Here is a 21,970-nt window from a genome sequence, read left to right on the forward strand (position 1 = left end):
CAAAATGGGAAAACATTCTTCTATTTGCTTTTGGTGAATAAAATCCACAGCAGAATTTTATAACCAGTGGGTAGACAAAGTGGGTGGGGCCGGCGCTGTGACGCAGTGGGTTAATGCCCTGGCCTGAAGCGCCAGCATCCCATGTGGGTGCCGGTTCAAGTCCTGCCTGCTCCACTTCCAACTCTCTGCTGTGGCCTGGGAAAGCAGTGGAGGATGACTCAGGTCCTTGGGCCCCTGCGCCCATGTGGGAGACCTGGAGGAGGCACTTGGCTCCTGGCTTTGGATTGGCGTAGCTCCGGCCATTATGGCCATTTGGGGAGAGAGCCAATGGATGGCAGACCTTTCTCTCTGTCTCTCCCTCTCACTGTCTGTAACTATACCTCTCAAATAAATATATAAATAAATAAATCTTCAAAAATTAAGACAAAGTGGGTAACAAAAACATACTGCCAAAAAAAAAAAAAAAAGAGCCTTACAAAGAGAAGACATTTTTAGACTTACACTTTGTGCTTCCTTCAAGTTAATCCTTGTCTTTGGTCTAAAGAAGACTTTGTTTTTTCTTCGTGATTCAAATATCCCTCTTTTGAAGATCATCACTGCCATCTGCCTCCAAAAGAAGCATTACAGATGAAGTAACAATGGGGTGCCTTTCCCAGCTACCAACAGCGAGTACCTAATCATCCACAGAGTGGGGTAAATCTCCTTTATGTCATGAAATTTTTATACCTTTATTGCGGCCTCTCTGTAATATCTTTTGGATTCTTCCTGTGATCGTGAGGAACTCATTACTTCCAGTTGCCTCAACTCTTCAATTTTGCCTAAAGCACGCCGAGCAAATGCCTGAATGCAATTAAAATAAATTTATTTCATAATAAGTTAGAATAGAGTGATTAAAAATGTATAAAGACAATACGTTTTGTTCCCCCAGACACTTGGTTTAATCTGTAAATTAAACCGTAGGCTGATGTTGACTCCTCACAACATGATAGCTATCCAATCTATCATTTCCTATAAGCATCACTCAACTCCATAGATCTAAAGTGATTAAACTATCACAAAGGCTGACTTCATGAATTATGAAATCCAAAAAGGTAAGGAAAGCAGAAATATGAGTCAAATGGTAGTTTCATATAGACCATTACTTCTCTGGCACCAACTGTACATAGGCACACACATACATGAACATACACATACACACACATACACAACCAGCCTTAGTGCTCTTGTTGAATCCTAACCTCCATACCATAACTTGCTGTATTATCTATCCAACCGTCCACATTGTCCACTAAATTGTAAGATCTGTAAAGGGTCTTACTCATTTTTGCTTCTCAAATACCAGGACAGAGAAAATATTTAAGAAATATCTGGGGATGGGAACAAAGGAAGAAGGTAGGCTTGCTTATTTAATATCACTGTCATTATAATTATCTAGAGATAACAACAAGAGTTCAAAGTTATTAAAAGTTCAATAATAATAAGTTTATATCATTTATTTTCCCATTTCTTGAAGTATTTTATTCATAATTTCTAATTTTAACGAAGATGCTCCCAGAACAACCATAATATTAACACAGATGAAGGATTACCATTTCCAATAAGGAATAATCTAGATTGGAATCAATGGTCAAAACCATACAAACATCCCATTCCCTGGTAATTTTATTAATGATAAAACAAAATATGCCACCATTAATACACCATAGTTAACTATTCATAGATGGTGAGTGGTTTCTAGGCTGATTTCTGGGCCACAAAATCATCCTAAGGAAGACTGAATTAGGGTATTTCTCTGCCTTTGAGCCACTACCATCCAGTAAGCCAGAATTAGTTCAGGCAGGAAAACTAAATGTAAAGGAATCCATGACTGGCCAGATGATCTATGTGTGGCTTGAACAGGACAGGGCAGGTGTTTGTGTAGCCGTGAAGGCTATGTCCTACACAAGGCTTCTAGCTAAGAGGATGAGTGATGGCTCAGATCCAATTCCTACTGCACTGACCAAACCTGGTGCAAGAATGCAATGGCCCAAAGGGAAAGTGCCTATTTCTAATTGTCACCAAGGCCCCGTCTGCTACTCAAGCCAGTTAGCATCCACTATAGAGAGAGCACCTTCTAACATTTACACAGCGGGGATTTTGTTATTTTTCAAATATATATCCAGAGGAAAAACAAGAAATAGAATGTAATTACATAGTGGCTAGAGGCAGAGAAAAGGCAAGATGAATGTTCAATAGTTGGTATAGGAAATACAGAACAAGGAAGGAAGGTGATTCACACATGAGAAGAAAATAAGAAAAGCAACGAAAAAACTTATTCAGAAAAAGAACAAAGAAAGTGAAAGCTAATAGAGAATAAAGGAGACTGTGGAAAGTAGAGCAAGAGATCAATAGAACAAAAAGCCAAGCAGATTCTAAAATCAAAGACTTCAGCTTTGTCTGCTTCATTTCAATTCCTTGGTTGTTTTTGTTTTTGCATTCCTTGTGGGCATATAAGGAAAAAAAGGCAAAATAAGCCGTATTTCAAATGCTGGACCCTCAGAATTAAAAAGGAACACACCTCTCCATTAATGCCAGCTTGGCAGTCATAGTAGCACTGGCAAACAGCAGTGTAAAGAGTAGTTCTCCATGTCAGGTACCTGATGGACAGCAGCGGCACCGAGGACTCCATGCACACACTGGCCCACAGCAGGTATTCCAAGGCCTGAGGAACAGCAGCACAGGGAGTTTAGGTTCACATTAAGCTAATCATGACTTGTATTTAACATCAGATTCTAAGTTGCTGACTATTTAAACCAAAAATATCATAAACAATGAGTCAAGAAAAAGCCAAGCATTTAAAAAAGTAAAAGAATGATGTAGAGAACTCAAAATCTCAAATGAGTCATTTTAGAATACCTTCATTCTTAGCTCCTAAAGGCACCCAATGAACTCAGCTCATTTTCACTACCATCTAGCCGATGCCAAGGGTAGTCCAAGAGCCACCTTCAACAATGCAATTGTTACTAGTTGTATCGTTGTGATCCAGGAGGTAGGGAAAATGAAGACTTACTTATAATCTAGGGCCAGTGTTCCTTAGTAGAAACAGTCCAAGACTGGAATCAAACAAACCCAGATTTCCGTCCCTATTTTACCATCAAATTTATTGATGGTAATAGGTGTATCATTTTTACCTCTCCACATCTCAATTTTCCCATCTGTAAAATGGGCATTTTTCCACAGCAGTGCCTTATGAAGAAAGAGACAGTGAACACAACATGCTCGGGTGGTACTTGGTGGGTTGCAAGCACTCCGTGGTGCCTAGCACCAGTGTAATACTTCACAAGCTACAATTTGAAACAAAATGGTGGTAAAGGACTACATCTATTAATGGTGTGTCTGCAGGAACCCTACCCAAGAACCTCTTGTGTTATTCTAGCTCAATGACATTTCCTCACAAGTTCTTATTGATACTTGTACTGGGATACACTACCTTACCCCACGTGTTCTGCAGTTAACATTACCATCTTTATCTTTCTTCAAAAATATTCCAAAAGCTCAAATGATTATTGAGTCATATAAGAGTACCCTAAAAACCTTCTGGGAAAATGGAATTAAAAGATTACTTTGGGGCTGGCGCCGCGGCTCACTAGGCTAATCCTCCACCATCAGCGCAGGCACCCTGGGTTCTAGTCCTGGTCGGGGCACCGGATTCTGTCCTGGTTGCTCCTCTTCCAGGCCAGCTCTCTGCTGTGGCCCGGGAGTGCAGTGGAGGATGGCCCAAGTGCTTGGGCCCTGCACCTGCATGGGAGACCAGGAGGAAGCACCTGGCTCCTGGCTTCAGATCAGCGCAGCACGCCAGCCACAGCGTGCTAGCCGGGGTGGCCATTTGGGGGGGTGAACCAACAGAAAAAGGAAGACCTTTCTGTCTGTCTCTCTCTCATTGTCTAACTCTGCTTGTTTAAAAAAAAAAAAAACAATTACTTTGGTGCAAAAATATTTTGAAGTCCATCATAATTTTTTCATAATATGCATTTTCCATAAACGTTCTGAAGTGTCTTAGTTTTGCTCTTCATCTGATTTACTAGAAGAGGCAATCCGGTCTCTGCTGTACATATTACTGTAAGAAATGTTACTGGGGTAAACATAAGAGTCTGAGAGCTAAGTATCTAAGAACCTCAGATGCGAAATTCCACCCACGGACACCTCAGCCTTCACCAAGGAGGCCCTCGCGTGTCTCCCTGAACTATTTAGAAGACTTACTCACTTGTCACCTTTTCTTTAGTCTTACCATCTCCCTTCTCCTTGTACGTCTTATTAATCCTTGTCACACCCACTAGACTTATTTTTCTTTTCTTTTCTTTTTTTTTTTTTTTTTTTTTTTTTTGACAGGCAGAATTAATGAGAGAGAGAGACAGAGAGAAAGGTCTTCCTTTTACCATGGGTTCACTCCCCAAGTGGCCACTACAGCCAGCGCGTTGCGGCGGGTGCACTGCACCAATCCAAAGCCAGGAGCCAGGTGCTTCTCCTGGTCTCCCATGGGGTGCAGGGCCCAAGCACTTGGGCCATCCTCCACTGCGCTCCTGGGCCACAGCAGAGAGCTGGCCTGGAAGAGGGGCAACTGGGACATAATCCAGCGCCCCGACCGGGACTAGACCCCAGGGTGCCGGTGCCACAGGCGGAGGATTAGCCTAGCAAGCCACAGCGCCAGCCTAGACTTATTCTTCTAAAATGTATATTGTGTAATGTCATTCTTTTTTTTTTTTTTTTTTTTTTGACAGGCAGAGTGGACAGTGAGAGAGAGACAGAGAGAAAGGTCTTCCTTTGCCGTTGGTTCACCCCTCAATGGCCGCTGCAGCTGGTGGGTGCACTGCGCCGCAAACGTAAGATTAGCCAAGTGAGCCGCAGCGCTGGCCCTCATGTCATTCTTATACTTAAAACATTTCAGTAGCTCCCATGGCCCGTGTAACAAAGTAAAAGCTTTTTACTGGGGCATATAAAACCCCTTCATGATCTAGTCCACAGCTTTCCTTCCCCATTACCCTCGGCCTTGAACCATACACTAAGTTGGTCCAACAGGCTTTTCCATTCTACAAAACATATTAGACGCCCAAAATGTATGTCCCTGTTCACTCTGCAATCTATCTGGCATGCTCCTTCCTTCACCTGCCCTGGATGACAAAGTTAAAGCACCACGTACCCCTGCCAGCAACGTTACCTTGGACAATTTACTTAAACTCCACATGCCTCAGATTCTTCTTTGTAAAACGGGTCACAGTAACTATCTTAAAGGACTGTTTGAGAATTAGATGAGTTCATACAAGTGAAATGTTTAGAATACTGACTAGCACATGGTAAGCACATAGTTCGTGTTACTTTGGTGATGACAAGGAAGAAAAAGGAGGCAGCAGGGAGAAGCAGAAGTAGCTGGAAGAACAGGAAGAGGAAGACTTCGAGCTGTGCAAGATGACTTTCCTAGCATCCCTAGAGAAATGACCATTGCCTGGTGTCCGTGTCTGCTGTAACTGTGTGATGTGTGGATATGTATATCCACATATACTTTGGTACACATACATACAGGTTGAGTATCCATTAGATACTCAGAACCAGAAGTGCTTTAGATTTGGGTGTTTTTTTTAATTTTGGGATATTTGCATATATATTATGAGATATCTTATTGGTGAGACCCAAAATTGAACATGAAGCCGACGCCGCGGCTCACTAGGCTAATCCTCCGCCTTGCGGCGCTGGCACACCAGGTTCTAGTCCCAGTCGGGGCACCAATCCTGTCCCGGTTGCCCCTCTTCCAGGCCAGCCCTCTGCTGTGGCCCGGGAGTGCAGTGGAGGATGGCCCAAGTGCTTGGGCCCTGCACCCCATGGGAGACCAGGAGAAGCACCTGGCTCCTGCCATCGGAACAGCGTGGTGTGCCGGCCGCAGCGCGCCTACCGCGGCGGCCATTGGAGGGTGAACCAACGGCAAAAGGAAGACCTTTCTCTCTGTCTCTCTCTCACTGTCCACTCTGCCTGTCAAAAAAAAAAAAAATTGAACATGAACTTCATTTATGTTTCACATACACCTTATGCACATGGCCTGCAGGTAATTTAATATAATATTTTTAGTATGCCTGTGTTTTGGCTTTAGCCTGTCATGAGGTCAGGTGCAGAATTTTCCATTTGTGGTGTCATGTCAGAGCTCAAAAAATTAGATTTTGGAGCAATTCAGATTTAAAATTTTTAGGTTAGAAACACTCCACCTATATCATATGTTGCACCCAATGGCATTAACATGCTCACATGTGTTTCCAAAACTAGACTGTGACCACTTTGAAAAGAATAATAGTGCATTATTTGGTCTTATATCACCAGCAACAAAAATATAACCAGGTCCATGGCAGCTATTCCCAAATGATATGAAATAAATTTGATAGACAACCCTGAATTTAGCAGAACCAGCCACAGAAAAGCTAATAGGTATCCCATAGTCTCAAGCAATGATAATAAATTTGAACAAATTAATGAAGTTCCTCTTCTGATAACAAATTAGACTTTTAATAGTTAAGGAAATTGTTCAGGAAAAATATGTCTATAGTAGTCAGACCCATCTTTTATGCCTTTTTAAAGGCAAATCATTGGGCCAGCACCGTGGCTCAACAGGCTAATCCTCCACCTTGCGGCGCTGACACACTGGGTTCTAGTCCCAGTCGGGGCGCCGGATTCTGTCCCGGTTGCCCCTCTTCCAGTCCAGCTCTCTGCTGTGGCCAGGGAGTGCAGTGGAGGATGGCCCAAGTGCTTGGGCCCTGCACCCCATGGGAGACCAGGAGAAGCACCTGGCTCCTGCCATCGGATCAGCGCGGTGCACTGGCCGCAGCGCACCGGCAGCGGCGGCCATTGGAGGGTGAACCAACAGCAAAGGAAGACCTTTCTCTCTATCTCTCTCTCTCACTGTCCACTCTGCCTGTCAAATAAATAATAAATAAATAAAGACAAATCATCAAAAAGGTCCAGGAGCTTTATGTGCATAAATCAAATCTACCACATTGTGTGGTATCTCATGGTAAAAATAAGTAAAACACTGGTCACGTTCACACTGTATTCCCTTATTTGAAGCCTTCACAGACAGGACGTACAACACATGTGCAGGTAGCTCAGTGGAAATCTAAAGAAAGAACGCTAAAAGATCAGGACTCTCTACTATCTAGTCAATTTTGATTCCAGAAAAAAATGGACTTTTGAAAATACATCAGGTAGATCTAAGAGTCAAAGGGATCACACAAACAAGACTAATGTCTGCTAATACTAACTGATAAAACCAAAAAGGGAGAGAAGGATCCAACATGGGAAGGGGGAGACACAGCAGACTCATAGAATGGCAGAAGTCCTAAATAGCACTCTGGCCTCAGAATCAGCCCTTAAGGCATTTGGATCTGGCTGAAGAGCCTATGAGAGTATTTTAGGCATGGAAAGCCAAGACACTCTGGAAAAAAAGAAGAAGAAGAAGAAGAAGACCTAAATGAAGGATCTCAGCGAGTGTGATCCCAGTGGAAAGAACGGGGCCATCAAGGTAGGAGGTACCTTTCTCTGCAGGGAGGAGAGAACTTCCACTTTGACTATGACCCTGTTGGAATAAGATCGAAGTCGGTGAACCCTAAAGGCTTCCATAGCCTCGGCAACTCATGACTAGAGCCTAGGGAGATTACTGACGCCATAAACAAGAGTGTTAAATTGTTAAATCAACATCAAGAGTCACTGTGTACTTATGTCCCATGTGGGATCTGTCCTTAATGGGTTGTCCAATGTGAAGTAATGATATAGCTAGTACTGAAACAGTATTTTTACACTTTGTGTTTATGTGTGGGTGCAAACTGATGAAATCTTTACTTAGTATATACTGAATCGATCTTCTGTATATAAAGATAATTGAAAATGAAAAAAAAAAACCTTGGTGTTAAATTGGAAATTACATAGAAAATTAATCAAATTTTTTAAAAAATATCATGCAGGATCTCTGTCATTAATGTGCTGTACACTGTTATTTAATGCTATAACTAGTACTCCAACAGCATTTTTTCACTTTGTGTTGCTATGTGAGGGCAAACTGTTGAAATCTTTATATATACTAAACTGATTTTCTGTATATAAAGAGAATTGAAAATGAATCTTGATGTGAATGGAAGGGGAGAGGGAGTGGGAAAGGGGAGGGTTGCGGGTGGGAGGGAAGTTATGGAGGGGGGGGAGCCATTGTGATCCATAAGCTGTACTTTGGAAATTTATATTCATTAAATAAAAGATAAAAAAGAAAGAAAGAAAATACATCAGGGTGGGACACATAATTGCAAATGATTTGCTATCCACTGGAGTGTAGAATTGCAATTAACTTAGGAAAGGCACTGTCTGACATGAAGTAGACTTGCAATAAATATTTATTGACTGACTTACTGACTTTCATTTAAAAGTTTCAGTTCATGGTACTCAGTATGAAAATATTTCAGGCAATCATAGAATCACAGGGCTGGAAGTCAACTTAAATTTTATTCCCATCAGCATCACCAGCACCACCACTGTATACACTATAAGTTCCTACCCCAGAAGTACGTCCAGTAATAAGGAGCATACCATGTGGCTGCAGAAGACAACTGTAAATGTGAAAAATATGTACTTCCAGAACTTAACGCCCACCATAATATTCTCCACATGCATTGGTCCTAGCTGTGCTTTTTGGAACATCACAAAACAATACAAAGCTCATCTTCAAATTCAGCCTTCCGAGAATGTGGAGACAGCTCTGCAGCCCGCCCTCTCCCCCAGCTCTCTGCTCTGTCAGGATATATATCCCCCCAGCCCTTCCGCACCTCACAAACCTGCTCTGCTCTAACCAGGCTGGCTGTTGTGGCTTTGCTCCAGGCTGCCAATGTCCATTTAGGTATGACCAAGTCACAAGACAGTAAAAACCCTCTGATCCTGGTTCTGGACACAACACTTCTACTAAGTCAGCCTGAGTTGGTTTTATCACTGTTTGGGCTGTTGTCCCCATCACTGCTGTCCTTTAATCTTGCCACGCTGAACTGACGTGAAATTGACAGCCATCAATCACTGTTGAGTTTTTCTCACATCCTCACATCTCCTGGTCCCTAACAGCCCCTATTTTGGATGTTTGCATTTGTATTATTGTGGTTTGGGGACCATGGGGTTAAGCCACGTATAAATTCCCCAAATTTAAAATTCACATCTTTCTAAAAACCCCCAGGAATTGTGACATTAGAAATTTCACATTTTAGGACAAAAACAGCTTTAGTTAACAATTAATCACATTCTATTTGTGGCCATAGAGTTAGAATTAAAGGAAGTCACAGATTTTTGCGCCAAAATGGATCTTAAAATTAACCTAACCTGACCTCCAAGGGGCTTAACTCCTTATAAGCAGCAGTGCTGGGGCTGAAATTCCAGGCTCTGAACTCCCAAATGCATCTTTCTTCCCAGCATACACAGCAGCCTTGGCAAAGGGGAGAAGTATGCCAGAAACCACTTAGGGTTCTGAAAAAACATCATTCAAGTTTAAAGATGAAATGCCATTTCCCCCCAAAAAAATGACTCAATTTGTAGCATTTTTTTCTTGCCCTGGTAGCTAGAAATCACTGTTTATATTAATGAATAAAAGTTTATGGAATACAGAAGGTCTATTCTCTATATAGGAAAAAAAAGAACAACTTTGAAAACCCAAATTATATCCATAACCAAAATATGGGCTCAGCAAGAGCATATTTCAGGCCTGTAGCAGGAAAAACGCATTCAATTAATCAGCTCAGCCACATGATGGCACTGCAGCTTCATTTAGATCAGCTTCTAGCATCCTAGGAAACTGACAAGAAATTTTAAAGGTGGGATTTAATGTTTATGTAATGGTTGTGGAATAATTGAACAATAACAGAATAACTAAACAATAACTTTTCATGAAGCATAATTTGCAAAACTATTTCAGTTTTACATAAATATTAAACATAAACAAAATTTCTTAGAATAAATTCTACTGTGTTCTTTAATGTTTACTACGTACTTTACTACAGTTTTAAATGCCACAGAAGTCACTACAGATTATTCGGACAAAATAATGGGTGAAAGAAGACAGCTCTATGTTCCTAGTCTTGTGGGATGGGAGTGGAGGGTGTGTGAGGGGTGCAACTATGGGGTGACGACAGGTGGTTATACAATTGGCATCTGAAGATCAGGATGACATTCCTTCAGTTTGTTCAATACAGTACATTTCAAAGAAATTTATAATTTTCACCCATAAATTTCCAAGCCTGCAGCTGGCAGGTTGATTGAAAGCTGAGACTTTAGATGGATTAGATGGGTTCATCTAATAGAAATGAGCCTTTGGAGGTCCCACTATGTGTATGTCCTCCTGGGATTGAGAAACCTGCACTCTGCAGTGATTTAAGTTCAAGTACGTGATAGCAGAAGGAGAAATAGATCTGGGATCCTCAGACTGTTCCTGGTACCCCTCAGAGGATTCAAACCTCCATTTGTACGGGATTTAGCCATATGGCTACCCTTTGTTATAGCAATCAAGTCTCCACTATGTGCTGGGAACTGTGCGAAGGGCTTTGCATACATAACAACTCACCACAGTCTTATGAGGGAGGCACACTCATCACCACCATCGTCAGCAGCAGTGGCAGCAGCTACGTTAGTGGAATGAATGTCTGCCATCTATGAGCTATGCTTCTAAGCATTTTCATGTGTCCTCCAGCTTAATGGTCACACCACTTTGAGAAAGATGCTGTTATCACACTCTGCCCCCCCCCCCATCTTATAGAAAAGGAAACTGAAGCTGGGAGAAGTGGATTTGCTGAAGGACACACATCTGGTTAGAGGTGTACTAAGGCCGGAGCCAGAGTCACACTGTGTGGCCTCTCAGCGCCATCAGAATAATGCCTGTCTGTAGACTGAAGTGAATCCTGTTGTGACCTATCCGATTTCGGTTAACCTACTCAAGTGGCGGAGCTGTGCAGGAGGGGCTTGATACTTCTGACATGACGGAGTATTCCTGAAGATATAATGAAGGGTGAGACTGGTCAGGGGCCCTTCCCCAGACTGGGAACACCTAAGTCAGTGCTGAGACAAGTCATCCACAAAAGCTTAGGGAAAGGAGGGAGATCAGATTGCTGAAATCTCTTTCCCTAAAGACACAGGGCAACTCCACTGTTTCCCTGAAGGCATCCTGATCTTCAGATGCTCACAGACCCTCCACTCCCATCCCACAAGACTGGGACCACAGAGCGATCCTCTTTCACCCAATGTTTTGTCAGAGATGAACTCCAGTTATCTGAGGGGCAGAGGAAATGCCCTACCTGGGTTATAAATGAGATAAATTAAGATGATTATCACATGAAATTGCACTTTTCTCATAACAAGTACAAACACTAACAGCCAAATGCTGGCACAGATGCCTCTGCCCTTCTAAGCTCTGGCAGGCAGACAGTGCAGCAGACCAAACTGTGATGGTTCTGTGAAGCAGCATTTGTTGTTACAGCAAGTGCAACAAGAGTATGCAAATTGTTTTAGGGAAATCATCTGGAACTGACTGTAGAATTGTTGGAATCGTCTGTAGGCCAAATTTATTATACATGGGGCAGTCTCGTCTTAATTTAATTTACACTCAAAAAACTGGCACAGACCTTGTTCAAGTCACTGTCAGTAATAAAGCTTTTTAATGGGAACAAAACTGAAAGAGAATGCACAATTAAGGCTATCCATTGAGCATGCAAACATGAAAATTGTTTCAAAAAGTTCATGGAATGATGAAATTATAAGATCAGATTAGGGGCTGGGGCTGTGGTATAGCGGGTAAAGCTGCTGCCTGCAGTGCTGGCATCCCACATGGGCACCAGTTCAAGTCTTGGCTGCTCCACTTTCAATCCAGCTCCCTGCTAGTGTGCCTGGAAAAGCAGCAGAAGATGGCCCAAGTGCTTGGGCCCCTGCACCTACATGGAAGACCCAGAAGCAGCTGTTGGATCCTGGCTTCAGCCTGGCCCAGCCTCGGCCATTGCAGCAGTCTTTTTGGGACCTCTCTCTGTCTCTCTGTCTCTCTGTCTCTGTCTCCTCTCTCTCTCTCTCTAACTCTGACTTTCCAATAAATAAATAAATAAATATTCTCTTTAAAAAAAAAAGGTAAGATTATTTTGGTACAAAAAAAAATTGAAATCCATGCTGTTTTTTTCAGAATGGCATTTTCTTCAAACTTTCTGAAGACCCTTAGATCTTTACTTTTGTTTTTATTTTTTAAGTGTTGTCAATTTTTAAGATACTTGTCTATATTTTGAGGAAATAGAATAAAAAAATGTATCTCCTCTGAATGTTAGAATATTCAGGGGAAGGTTTCACATGCCACAAAGAACAATAAAATAAGAATGTTTCAGATGCCAGCAATATTCAAGCAGGGTCTCAATGGGAGTATATTCACCCTTCTTGGTCTACATTCCAATGACTAGAAAATGAATACTGGAAATAAATATGTTTCCTGCAGACAAAAATGCTACCTATAGTGTAGGGAAGATAACAGAAATTGCAGCAACTTCTTCAAGCTAAAACAGAGTAGGGAATACTGGTAAGCGAGACTCTTACTATAAAATCAAATCTCTTTGCCCTCAGCTCATGCCTGGTTAGAGTTTAGTATTCATTCACCCAGCTAGCATGTGAACTAGAAGCAAAAGTCCAAGTATTTAATAACATAAGTGGGGTAACTGTAGTTTCTCATCCAAACCAGGACACTTCGGAGGATGACACTATTAATAATGACTCCAGGACAACAGGCAGAAACCAGGACTGTCCTGGGCAAACTGGGTAACCTAGAAACAGAGTGCCCAGGGAGATATTGAGTGTTGAAATCTGCCAAGTGTGACTGACAGACAGGAAGACACCAGATAATAATTATCAATTTTAGGAATTCCCTTCTTTTTCATTAACATTTTGTTGTCTACATTTTTACATATGATCATTATGAAAGTAAGCTAAGAACAATAAAACTATTATATAGTCACTAATTTTTATCATATAATTCACTAAATACTCTTTATTTAAAATTCAACATGCAATGTAACTCAAGTCTTAAGACAAAGCAGGAAGGGACCCGTGTTGTGGTATATTGGGTAAAGCCACTGCCTGTGACACCAGCATCCCATATGGGTGCTGGGAAATGTCTCAGCTCCCTGCTAACAGCCCAGGTAAAGCATCAGAAGATGGCACAAGTACCTGGCCACCCAAAAGGGAGACCCAGAGGAAGCTCCTAGCTCCTGGCTTCAGCCTGGCTCAGCCCTGGCGGTTGTGGCCACCTAGGGAGTGAACTAGTTAATGGAAGATCTCTCTCTCTGTGTCTCTTCCTATGTCTCTCCTCCTCTCTCTCTGTAACTCTACCTTTCAAATAAATCAATCGATCTTCAAAATAAAAGAAAGAAAGAAATAGCAGGAAATAGAAAGAGAAATATGTTGTCAGTACATTTCATACCTTGGAAGACTGGCCTATGACCATCAGTTTTCTGCAAATGGTATAAATATAAATGGTACCTAGATGGAGAAAAAGATTGTCAACATGCTTTTACAGTCAAATGACATAAATTTTACATTCTAGTTTATAAGAGTTTAAGTCTGTGATTCCCAAAACAAGCTCAATCATGAAGAAGTCCAATAATGATGGAGAATTATAAATATCATAATTTTTCTGATAACATATAGACAACATCATTAAAATAATTAATTTGGACATATTTTATACATTTTGACACAAGGATATTTTAGCCTCATTTAAAAGGCAATTTAAGGTTCGTAATATACTGAACAAAAAATGTTTGAGTGGCATAATTTATGTAGCCTGTGGTATTATTAATTCATCCAAAATATTACTGGTTCCATGCCTTCCTTATGGTTGAAAAATGAAAGATTTATCTCCAAATAAGATGGATACATATTTAATTGGCATGGAACAGTACTCAATAAGGAAACTCATAATAATTTTAAAATCATAACACATACTTCATTTATATTCATTTGCAGTCTCATATAACATTTATCTCATTATTAAGGTATGTCCTATAAATGCTCTAATAAAAAAGCAGCATTTCCAAAACTTACATAAGATCATTAAACTATTATTTCATATCAAGCCATTAATTAAGCAAGGCTAGAAGGCTGGTAGCAGGATTGGAGGAAGGAGAGGAAAACAACATCACAATTTATCTCTCTATATATAAAGGACATCATCATACTATAAATATACCCAAAAGATGGTAATACACTTTCAAAAGGCATGCAATTGTCATGACAAGTAGCATAAATATTTTCTACAAACTACCTGATCTAAAATTCATAACCATCAAGATTTAATAAATATGAAAAACTTCTAAGAAAACATCTGTTCCAAAACATATCACTTGATTGAAACACACCTGTAAGCATAACAAACATTAATTATACAAATCAGTCACAAAAATGTTGAATAAAGGCTTAACTATGTAGACATCACAAACGTCACAATATGACACTGGCCCTTCAGATTCAGAGTTAGCCCCAAGTGTGACCACCCGTGAACGTAATTTTTTTTTTCACTTGAGACCCACGAGAGAAGAGACTACAGGGCTAGTAGTTAAGCCCAGCATCTTTGCTCAATTTGGCTTGGTTGACTTGTACTCTTTTTTTTTTTTTTTTTTTTTTGATAGGCAGAGTGGACAGTGAGAGAGAGAGAGAGAGAGAGAAAGGTCTTCCTTTGCCTTTGGTTCACCCTCCAATGGCCGCCGTGGCTGGCACACTGCGCTGATCCGAAGGCAGGAGCCAGGTGCTTCTCCTGGTCTCCCATGGGGTGCAGGGCCCAAGCACTTGGGCCATCCTCCACTGCACTCCCTGGCCACAGCAGAGAGCTGGCCTGAAAGAGAGGCAACCGGGACAGAATCCGGTGCCCCGACCGGGACTAGAACCCGGGGTGCCGGCGTGCCACCGGCGGAGAATTAGCCTTTTGAGCCACGGCGCCGGCCAGACTTATACTCTTAATCTTTAAGAATAGAATTATAACTATGGATCATTGTAGAAAAAAAGCCACTAAATAAGGCTATGCAAAGGAAACACACACCTTTTCACAAAACACGTGATTCAGGTGTAAATTACATAAAGATGCATCAAGGTGTCAGCATCAGGGAACTAAGGAAGCCTCAGGGAACTGTCCTTATGAATGCCAGGGCCCCTTTGTATTTAAAAATGCGTGTTTAACCTTCCCAGCCCCCAATATATCCCGACGATAGCTGAATCATTTTTGCTAGTTCAGTATCTTGGCATGGCTCACGAGTTCCCACTGCAGAAGCCAGATGGAGAGTAAGTGGTAGAGCAAGGACTGCAGACTGAATCATTACAACATCAGGATATCTCTAGAAATTTGTTTTGTTTCATCTTGCTTTTAACCAAATCTCCTGGATAAGTTCATTGCCTGGCCATGTGACTCCTTTTCATCAAAGATGGTCATTGTCAAAATAATCTAAAGTCATCAGGTTCAGGTTAGTTGAGAAGTAAAATATTCAATATTCAAGCATCCAAGAACCAAGATTGATTATATTAAGAGTAAGCTGGGGGGATGTGCATGTGGCACAGCTCTAGGTGGCCTGTTGAGACACCCACATCCCACATCAGAGCACCTGGGTCCAAGTCCCAGTTACCTGGCCTCTGATCCAGTTTCGTGCTAATCCACACCCTGGGAGGCAGCAGATGATGGCTCAAGGACTTGGGCCACTGCCACCACGTAGGAGACTGAGTTCTGAGATACTGCTTTGGCCTGGCCAATCCTGGCTGCTGCAAGCATTTGATGAGTAAATCAGCAAATGAAAGCTCTCTCTCCAGCTCTCTCTCAATCTTTCTGTCTGCCTTTCAAATAAGTTGAAAATTTTTTTAAAAAAATCAAGGGTATGAATTATCACAATCAATTAAAAAGAAAATAGAGTGACCTGTCTGACTGAAAGGTCAAATTTGTAAAAAATGCATTTGATCTTTCCAACTAAATACATTTCAACTACATAAATCCCAAACTGTCAAAAAAAAAAAAAAAACCAACTTCACGGTTTTTGAACTTGTCCATTTCGCAGTCAGAACATCCTCCTTTCAAATATCCAGATGATTCCCTCCTTAAACTCTGTCAGGTCTTTGCCCCACTGTCACCTCTGACCAATCTGTTTAAAGTCACAGCCCATCTCTATCCCAGCTGCTGCTCTCCCTGTCCCCTTCTTGCCTTTCTTTCTTCCCCATAGCACTTGTAACCATCTGGCACCATATACTTCTGATGTATCAGTTACCTCCCTGCAGCAGAAGCAAGCATGAAAACAGGGCTTTTCTCTGCTGTCCACTCCTGTGTCCCTAACACTTAGGACGATGCCTGGCACATGGTAGGTGCTCAATAAGCTTTAGATGAATAAATGAAAGTAGGGGCGGTAGTTAGTGAAACTAAGTATGTGTATCTCCCACAACCCAGCAATCCCACTCCTGGTCACAGATCCCAGAAAAGTCTCACATAGGTCTATAAAAGGACACTAATCCTCCGCCTTGCGGCGCCGGCACACCGGGTTCTAGTCCCGGTCGGGGCACCGATCCTGTCCCGGTTGCCCCTCTTCCAGGCCAGCTCTCTGCTGTGGCCAGGGAGTGCAGTGGAGGATGGCCCAAGTGCTTGGGCCCTGCACCCCATGGGAGACCAGGAGAAGCACCTGGCTCCTGGCTTCGGAACAGTGCGGTGCGCCGGCCGCAGCGCGCTACCGCGGCGGCCATTGGAGGGTGAACCAACGGCAAAAGGAAGACCTTTCTCTCTGTCTCTCTCTCACTGTCCACTCTGCCTGTCAAAAAAAAAAAAAAAAAGAAAAAGGACACATGCCAAGGATATTCACTGGGGAATTATTTGGTGCAATTAGAGGGGGTAGGGCACACCTGTGGTGTATGAACGTCTGATACAATTCAACAGGCAGAGTTAACAAATTAGATTTACATGCAGGAACCTGGCTAGATCCTAAAAACACTGAACTGAATGAAAATAAATTTAGGGAACAGAATAAAATCTAGAGAATGACACCAAGAATACACCAAGAAAAGGATATTAAACATAAGGAAATCACTTAATCTTTTCTTTTCTAAAAAAGAATATTAGGGGTGTGTGTGTGTGTGGTGTGTGTACACATAAGTGATTTCAAAAGGGCTGAAAACAACGGATCATCCTACATTAATTCCACCTCTCAAGCATGGGCCAACTACAGAGCCCAATATTTGGCCCTATCCCTGACTCTTGAGCACAGAACTGCTGCTCCTGTCCTTCCTGTACCTGCCAAGATGTAAGAGCAATTCAGGTGGATATGTGGCAGTGGTGACTCAAGAATCCAGGTTGTCTTGAGGATTATAAGGCACAAAAGTTTAATAATCACTGGACCAACAGATCTCATCAGGGTTGGCCTCATTTCTAGCAGCAAACAGGAAGTCTAATTTCAATCAATTTGAGGTGGGTGAAGAAGAAAAAGACCAGAAAATGTACTCTGAGCTGCCAAGGATCAGGGAAAACATCATATATTCTCTTTGAGTCATTTTCTCTGGACTTTTTCACATCAAGTACACTGTCATTATTTTTGTTTAAGAATATATTATCTACAGCATACAAACAGGAAAGGAGTGAGAAAGTATCTCTGCATATTTCACATGACTCTCCAAATAAAAATACATAAAGACTCCATCAGGAGCCAATATTGTGGTATAGTGGGTAAAGCTGCTGCCTGCGGCCATTTTGAGTTTCACTAATCCAGCTCCCTGCTAATGTGCTTGGGAAAGCAACAGAAATGGCCCAAGTGCTTGGACCCCTGTACCCACTTGGGAAACCGGAAAGAAACTCCTGGCTCCTGGCTTCGAACCAGACCAGCTCTGGCCATTGTGGCCATATGGGAATGAACCAGCAGATGCTTCCATCTCTCTCTCCCTCTCTCGCTCTCTCTTCCTCTCTCTGTAAACTCTGCCTTTCAAATAAATAAACCTTTTAAAAAACAATGGCCCAAGTATTTGCACTCCTACCATCCATGTGAGAGACCTAGAAGAAATTCCTGACTCCTGACTTCAGCCTGGCCACTGTGGTCATCTGGGGAATGAATCAGCAGATGGAAGATTCATTCATTCATTTATTCTGTCTCTCTCTCTCTCTCTCTCTCTCTCTCTCTCAGCTCTCCCTCTTTCTCTGTAACTGGGCATTTGGCTTAGTGTTAGGCTTCAGCTTAGGATACCCATGTCCCACGCTGGATTACCCTGGGCTCAATTCCTGGCTCCAGCTTCCTATAATATGGACTACTGAAGGCAGTGGAGATAGCCCAAGAAGTTGGGTTCTTGCCATCCACACAGGAGTTCTAAATTGAACTTCCTGCTCCCAGCATTGGTCTCCAACTCCTTTGGGACTTCAGTGAGTAAACAAGTAGGTTCTCACTCTCTTTCTCTCTACCTCTCAAATAAATAAATAAATATCAAGAAGAAAACTGTTCAGTATCACCAACCATCAAGGAAAGGCAAATCCAAACCACAGTGAGATATCATGTCACTCCAGTTAGAATATTCACTATCAAAAATACAAAAAGTAACAAATGCAGGCAAGATATGGAGAAAAGGAAATGCTTGTACACTGTTGGTTGGACTGCAACTTAGGATAGCCATTATGGAGACTATGGAGAGTCCTCAGAAAACTGAAAACAGATCTACCATAATTTCTAGCTATCCCATTTCTGGGGACATAGCCAAAGGAAATGAAATCAGCCTGTTAAAGAGACAGCTGCACTCCCATGTTCTCTGCAGCACTATTCACCACAGCCAAGCTATGTAATCAACCTAACTGTCCATCAACAGATGAATGGACAAAGAAAATGTGGCATATATACAGAATGCAATGGTATTCAATCACAAAAGAAGAGAATGAAATCCTGACACTTGCAGCAAAATGGATGCAACTGGAGGTCATTAGGCTAAGTGAAATCAGCCAGACCCAGGAAACAAATGCCACATATTCTCTCATGTGGAAGTTTTAAAAAGTCTGATCTCAGAACAGTGATTACTAAGGACTGGGAAGGATGGGGAAAGGGGAGGTAGAAGGAGGTTGAACTACAAGCACCAAATACAGTCAAATAGAACTAAAACGTTCTAGTGCTCCACAGCACCGTGAGGTGACTATAGTTCCCAACATTGTAACATATCCTATGTAAAGAACTGGAAGAGAAGAGCTGATAGAGCTCAAACACAACGAAAAATACTGAAATAGAAATGTTGATTATCTAATTTGATGAATTTATGCTGTATGCATGTATTGAAATATTGCTCTATACCCCATAACAATGTACAAGTACTATATGTTTACCAAAAAATATTTTAAATATGGGACAAGTATTTAGCCTAGTGGTTAAGGTGCTGGTTAAGACACAGGTGTCCCAAATTGGAATATCTGGGTTTCATACCAGGCTCCAGCTCCTAACTCCAGATCCCTGCTAATGTAGACCCTGGGAGGCAACAATGACAGTTCAACTAATTGGGTTCCTGTCTCTTATGAGGGAGATCTGAATTGAGTTGTCAGCTCCCAGCTTCTACCTCAACCAAACCCTTGTCATTGGGAGATTTGGGAGCAAAACAGTAGATGGAAGCTTTCTCTTCATCTCTCTGTTTGTACGTATGTGTGTGTGTGTGTGTATCTGCCAAATACATATTTAAATACCAAAAAGTTAATAAAAAGTATGTCTCTATCATTCAGTGACACATGGTTGTAGTTAATTTGCTACTGATGCAGTAGACATTTTAGGTGAAAATGAACCCTTTGGAATACTTGTATATGTTATGCTTGTTTCAAAATAATATGGTGAATACTGAAAAAAATTAGCCATGGAACAAGGCAAGATTGTAACTTTAGAGCAGAGAAAAACAAATGCTACATTTTTATAGCTAAGATTCATTTCATCAGATATATGTGTGTGTGCTAGGGCAGGGGATGGATACACATTCTCAGAGCACCTCTTGCAAAACCAAGTAGGAGGAGAAGGTTGCTGTGTCAGGAAGCCAAATCCACTGGATGAGGTCTTTGAGCAGAAGACAAATAAATGAATGATGCTTACAATCAATCTAACAGGCAGTGGTCTTTAGATCCTTCCCCACTTACATTTTACACTGGCTATTATTAACTGTGACCCCTGTTTCTTATACAGCCCAAACTGATTATCCCCAGAGCCCCTGACCCATCCATTAGTAGAAAACCCACAGGTGTGCATTGTATGTCCCTACTTACAAAGACAAACTAAAATGTAGTAGAGATGTAACAATTCCCACAGTCATCCTATTCTGAAATGCATATATGTTTTAATTCACAAGGTAATCAAGTTACTATCACACTTGGCATTTAGATTGCTTTTTCGAAAGATGCAATTGAAAATACGACAGACTGGTGTGTACCATTGAAGATAATCCAGCAAAGGTGCTCCTGCGGCAGAGCCACCTGCATGATGAGCCTTAAGGAGGACAAGATCTGCAGACACTGGCTCACAGATTCTTTATTCTGCAGCTTTACATCACTGTCGCAGACCAGCTGGTAGTTGCAAATATTTTTTCCATTTAAAGCATGAAACTGAAATACATGGAAAAACATAAGAATACAAATAAGGTTTAAGGAATTTAGGCAAGCATCGCTCAAGATGTAAAAAAACTAAAATGGAAACAACTATGTTTATTTAATATAATCAGTTAGTAGAGAAAGAAACATGACAAGCTGGCTTTCTTTACGACATTCACTTAGTCAAGACCAGCTTTTGTAAGTCAAAAGAAATCCAAAGCAAAACAAGAATGTTCAAAAATCATATTACCAGGATTACAAGATTGAATTAATTTTGTAAACTCGGTGGAATTTAACCTACTTACAATTTCAGATGTAAAGATGCTTCTCAACTTACAACAGGAGTTACATCCCTGTAAGCCCATCCTAAGTTGAAAATATTACGAGTCAAAATTGCACTTTATATGCCTAACCTACAGAACATCAGCTTAGCAACTTGTACACTGAAGTGCACCTGTTGTTCACCCTTGTGATCACAGGGCTAACCAGGAACTCCAACTCACTGCCACCAAGCAGGATTTCAAGAGATTAATGTGTCATTAGCTACCCCAGGAAAGGATGAAAATTCAGAATGTGAAGTGTAATTCTACCAAAGGCATATTACTCCCATCATTGCAGCATCGAAAAAATCCTAAGTCAAACCATCATAAGTTAGGAACTATCTTTAATTACTATCATTTACACAATTCAATCAAAAAATGTTTATTGGGCACTTCTGCTTGCCACACACTGCTTGACAAGAGGAGTTCCATGAAGAAAAAGAAACGGCCCCTACTCTTGGCAGAGAGGAGAGTGGTCCCTGTGTTAGGGATACTTAAGGGGGCTGCTGTAGTCCCTTAACTAAAAGGTTTCTGTGAATTTGGATGAAGCTCCTGGCTCCTAGCTTTGGATCAGCCCAGCTCTGGGCACTGCAACCACTTGGGAAATAAACCAGCAGATGGAAGCACGCTCTCTCTCCTCCTTTCTCTCTCTCTCCTTCTTTCTCTGTAACTCTGCCTTTAAAATAAATAACTCTTAAATGTTGTTGTCTTGGGGGGCGGGTGGGAGATGAGGCTATAGAGGTTTCCCAGAGTCAGAGCATGGAGAGTGTTCCATGCCATTCCAAGGAATCTGGACTTTAGTCAAAGGGCAAAATCAAAGAGGAGTTGAATAAAATGATTAATTTATACTTCAGAAATTGATTCTGAAAAAATATGGACAATAAAATGCAGAGGATACAGGGAGTCTAGGAGAGACTTTTTATTCAATAATTTTCACAATGGGACACCAGCCTACTGTCTAGGATTTCATTCATGCACCTATGGTCCAGCCAAACTCAACTGCTGTATAGTTCCCCAAATATGCCTCGATATTTTCTTCTCATTATAAGCA

General features: G+C 41.5%; 1 protein-coding gene across 1 annotated transcript in view; it reads right to left on the minus strand.

Moving 5' to 3' along the window:
* The window catches only part of CFAP54 (cilia and flagella associated protein 54), a 360,163-nt gene that overhangs the window by 324,793 nt on the left and 13,400 nt on the right, over nucleotides 1-21,970 (minus strand). The window contains exons 4-8 of the mRNA XM_062202023.1: nucleotides 20,443-20,614; nucleotides 13,478-13,536; nucleotides 2,558-2,701; nucleotides 727-840; nucleotides 502-603 (exon numbers count right to left, since the gene is read on the minus strand). Coding sequence (XP_062058007.1) covers nucleotides 502-603; nucleotides 727-840; nucleotides 2,558-2,701; nucleotides 13,478-13,536; nucleotides 20,443-20,614 — 591 coding nt within the window. The remainder of the gene's footprint in view (nucleotides 1-501; nucleotides 604-726; nucleotides 841-2,557; nucleotides 2,702-13,477; nucleotides 13,537-20,442; nucleotides 20,615-21,970) is intronic.

The sequence above is a fragment of the Lepus europaeus genome, chromosome 10, assembly GCF_033115175.1.
Source record: "Lepus europaeus isolate LE1 chromosome 10, mLepTim1.pri, whole genome shotgun sequence".
NCBI lineage: Eukaryota > Metazoa > Chordata > Mammalia > Lagomorpha > Leporidae > Lepus > Lepus europaeus.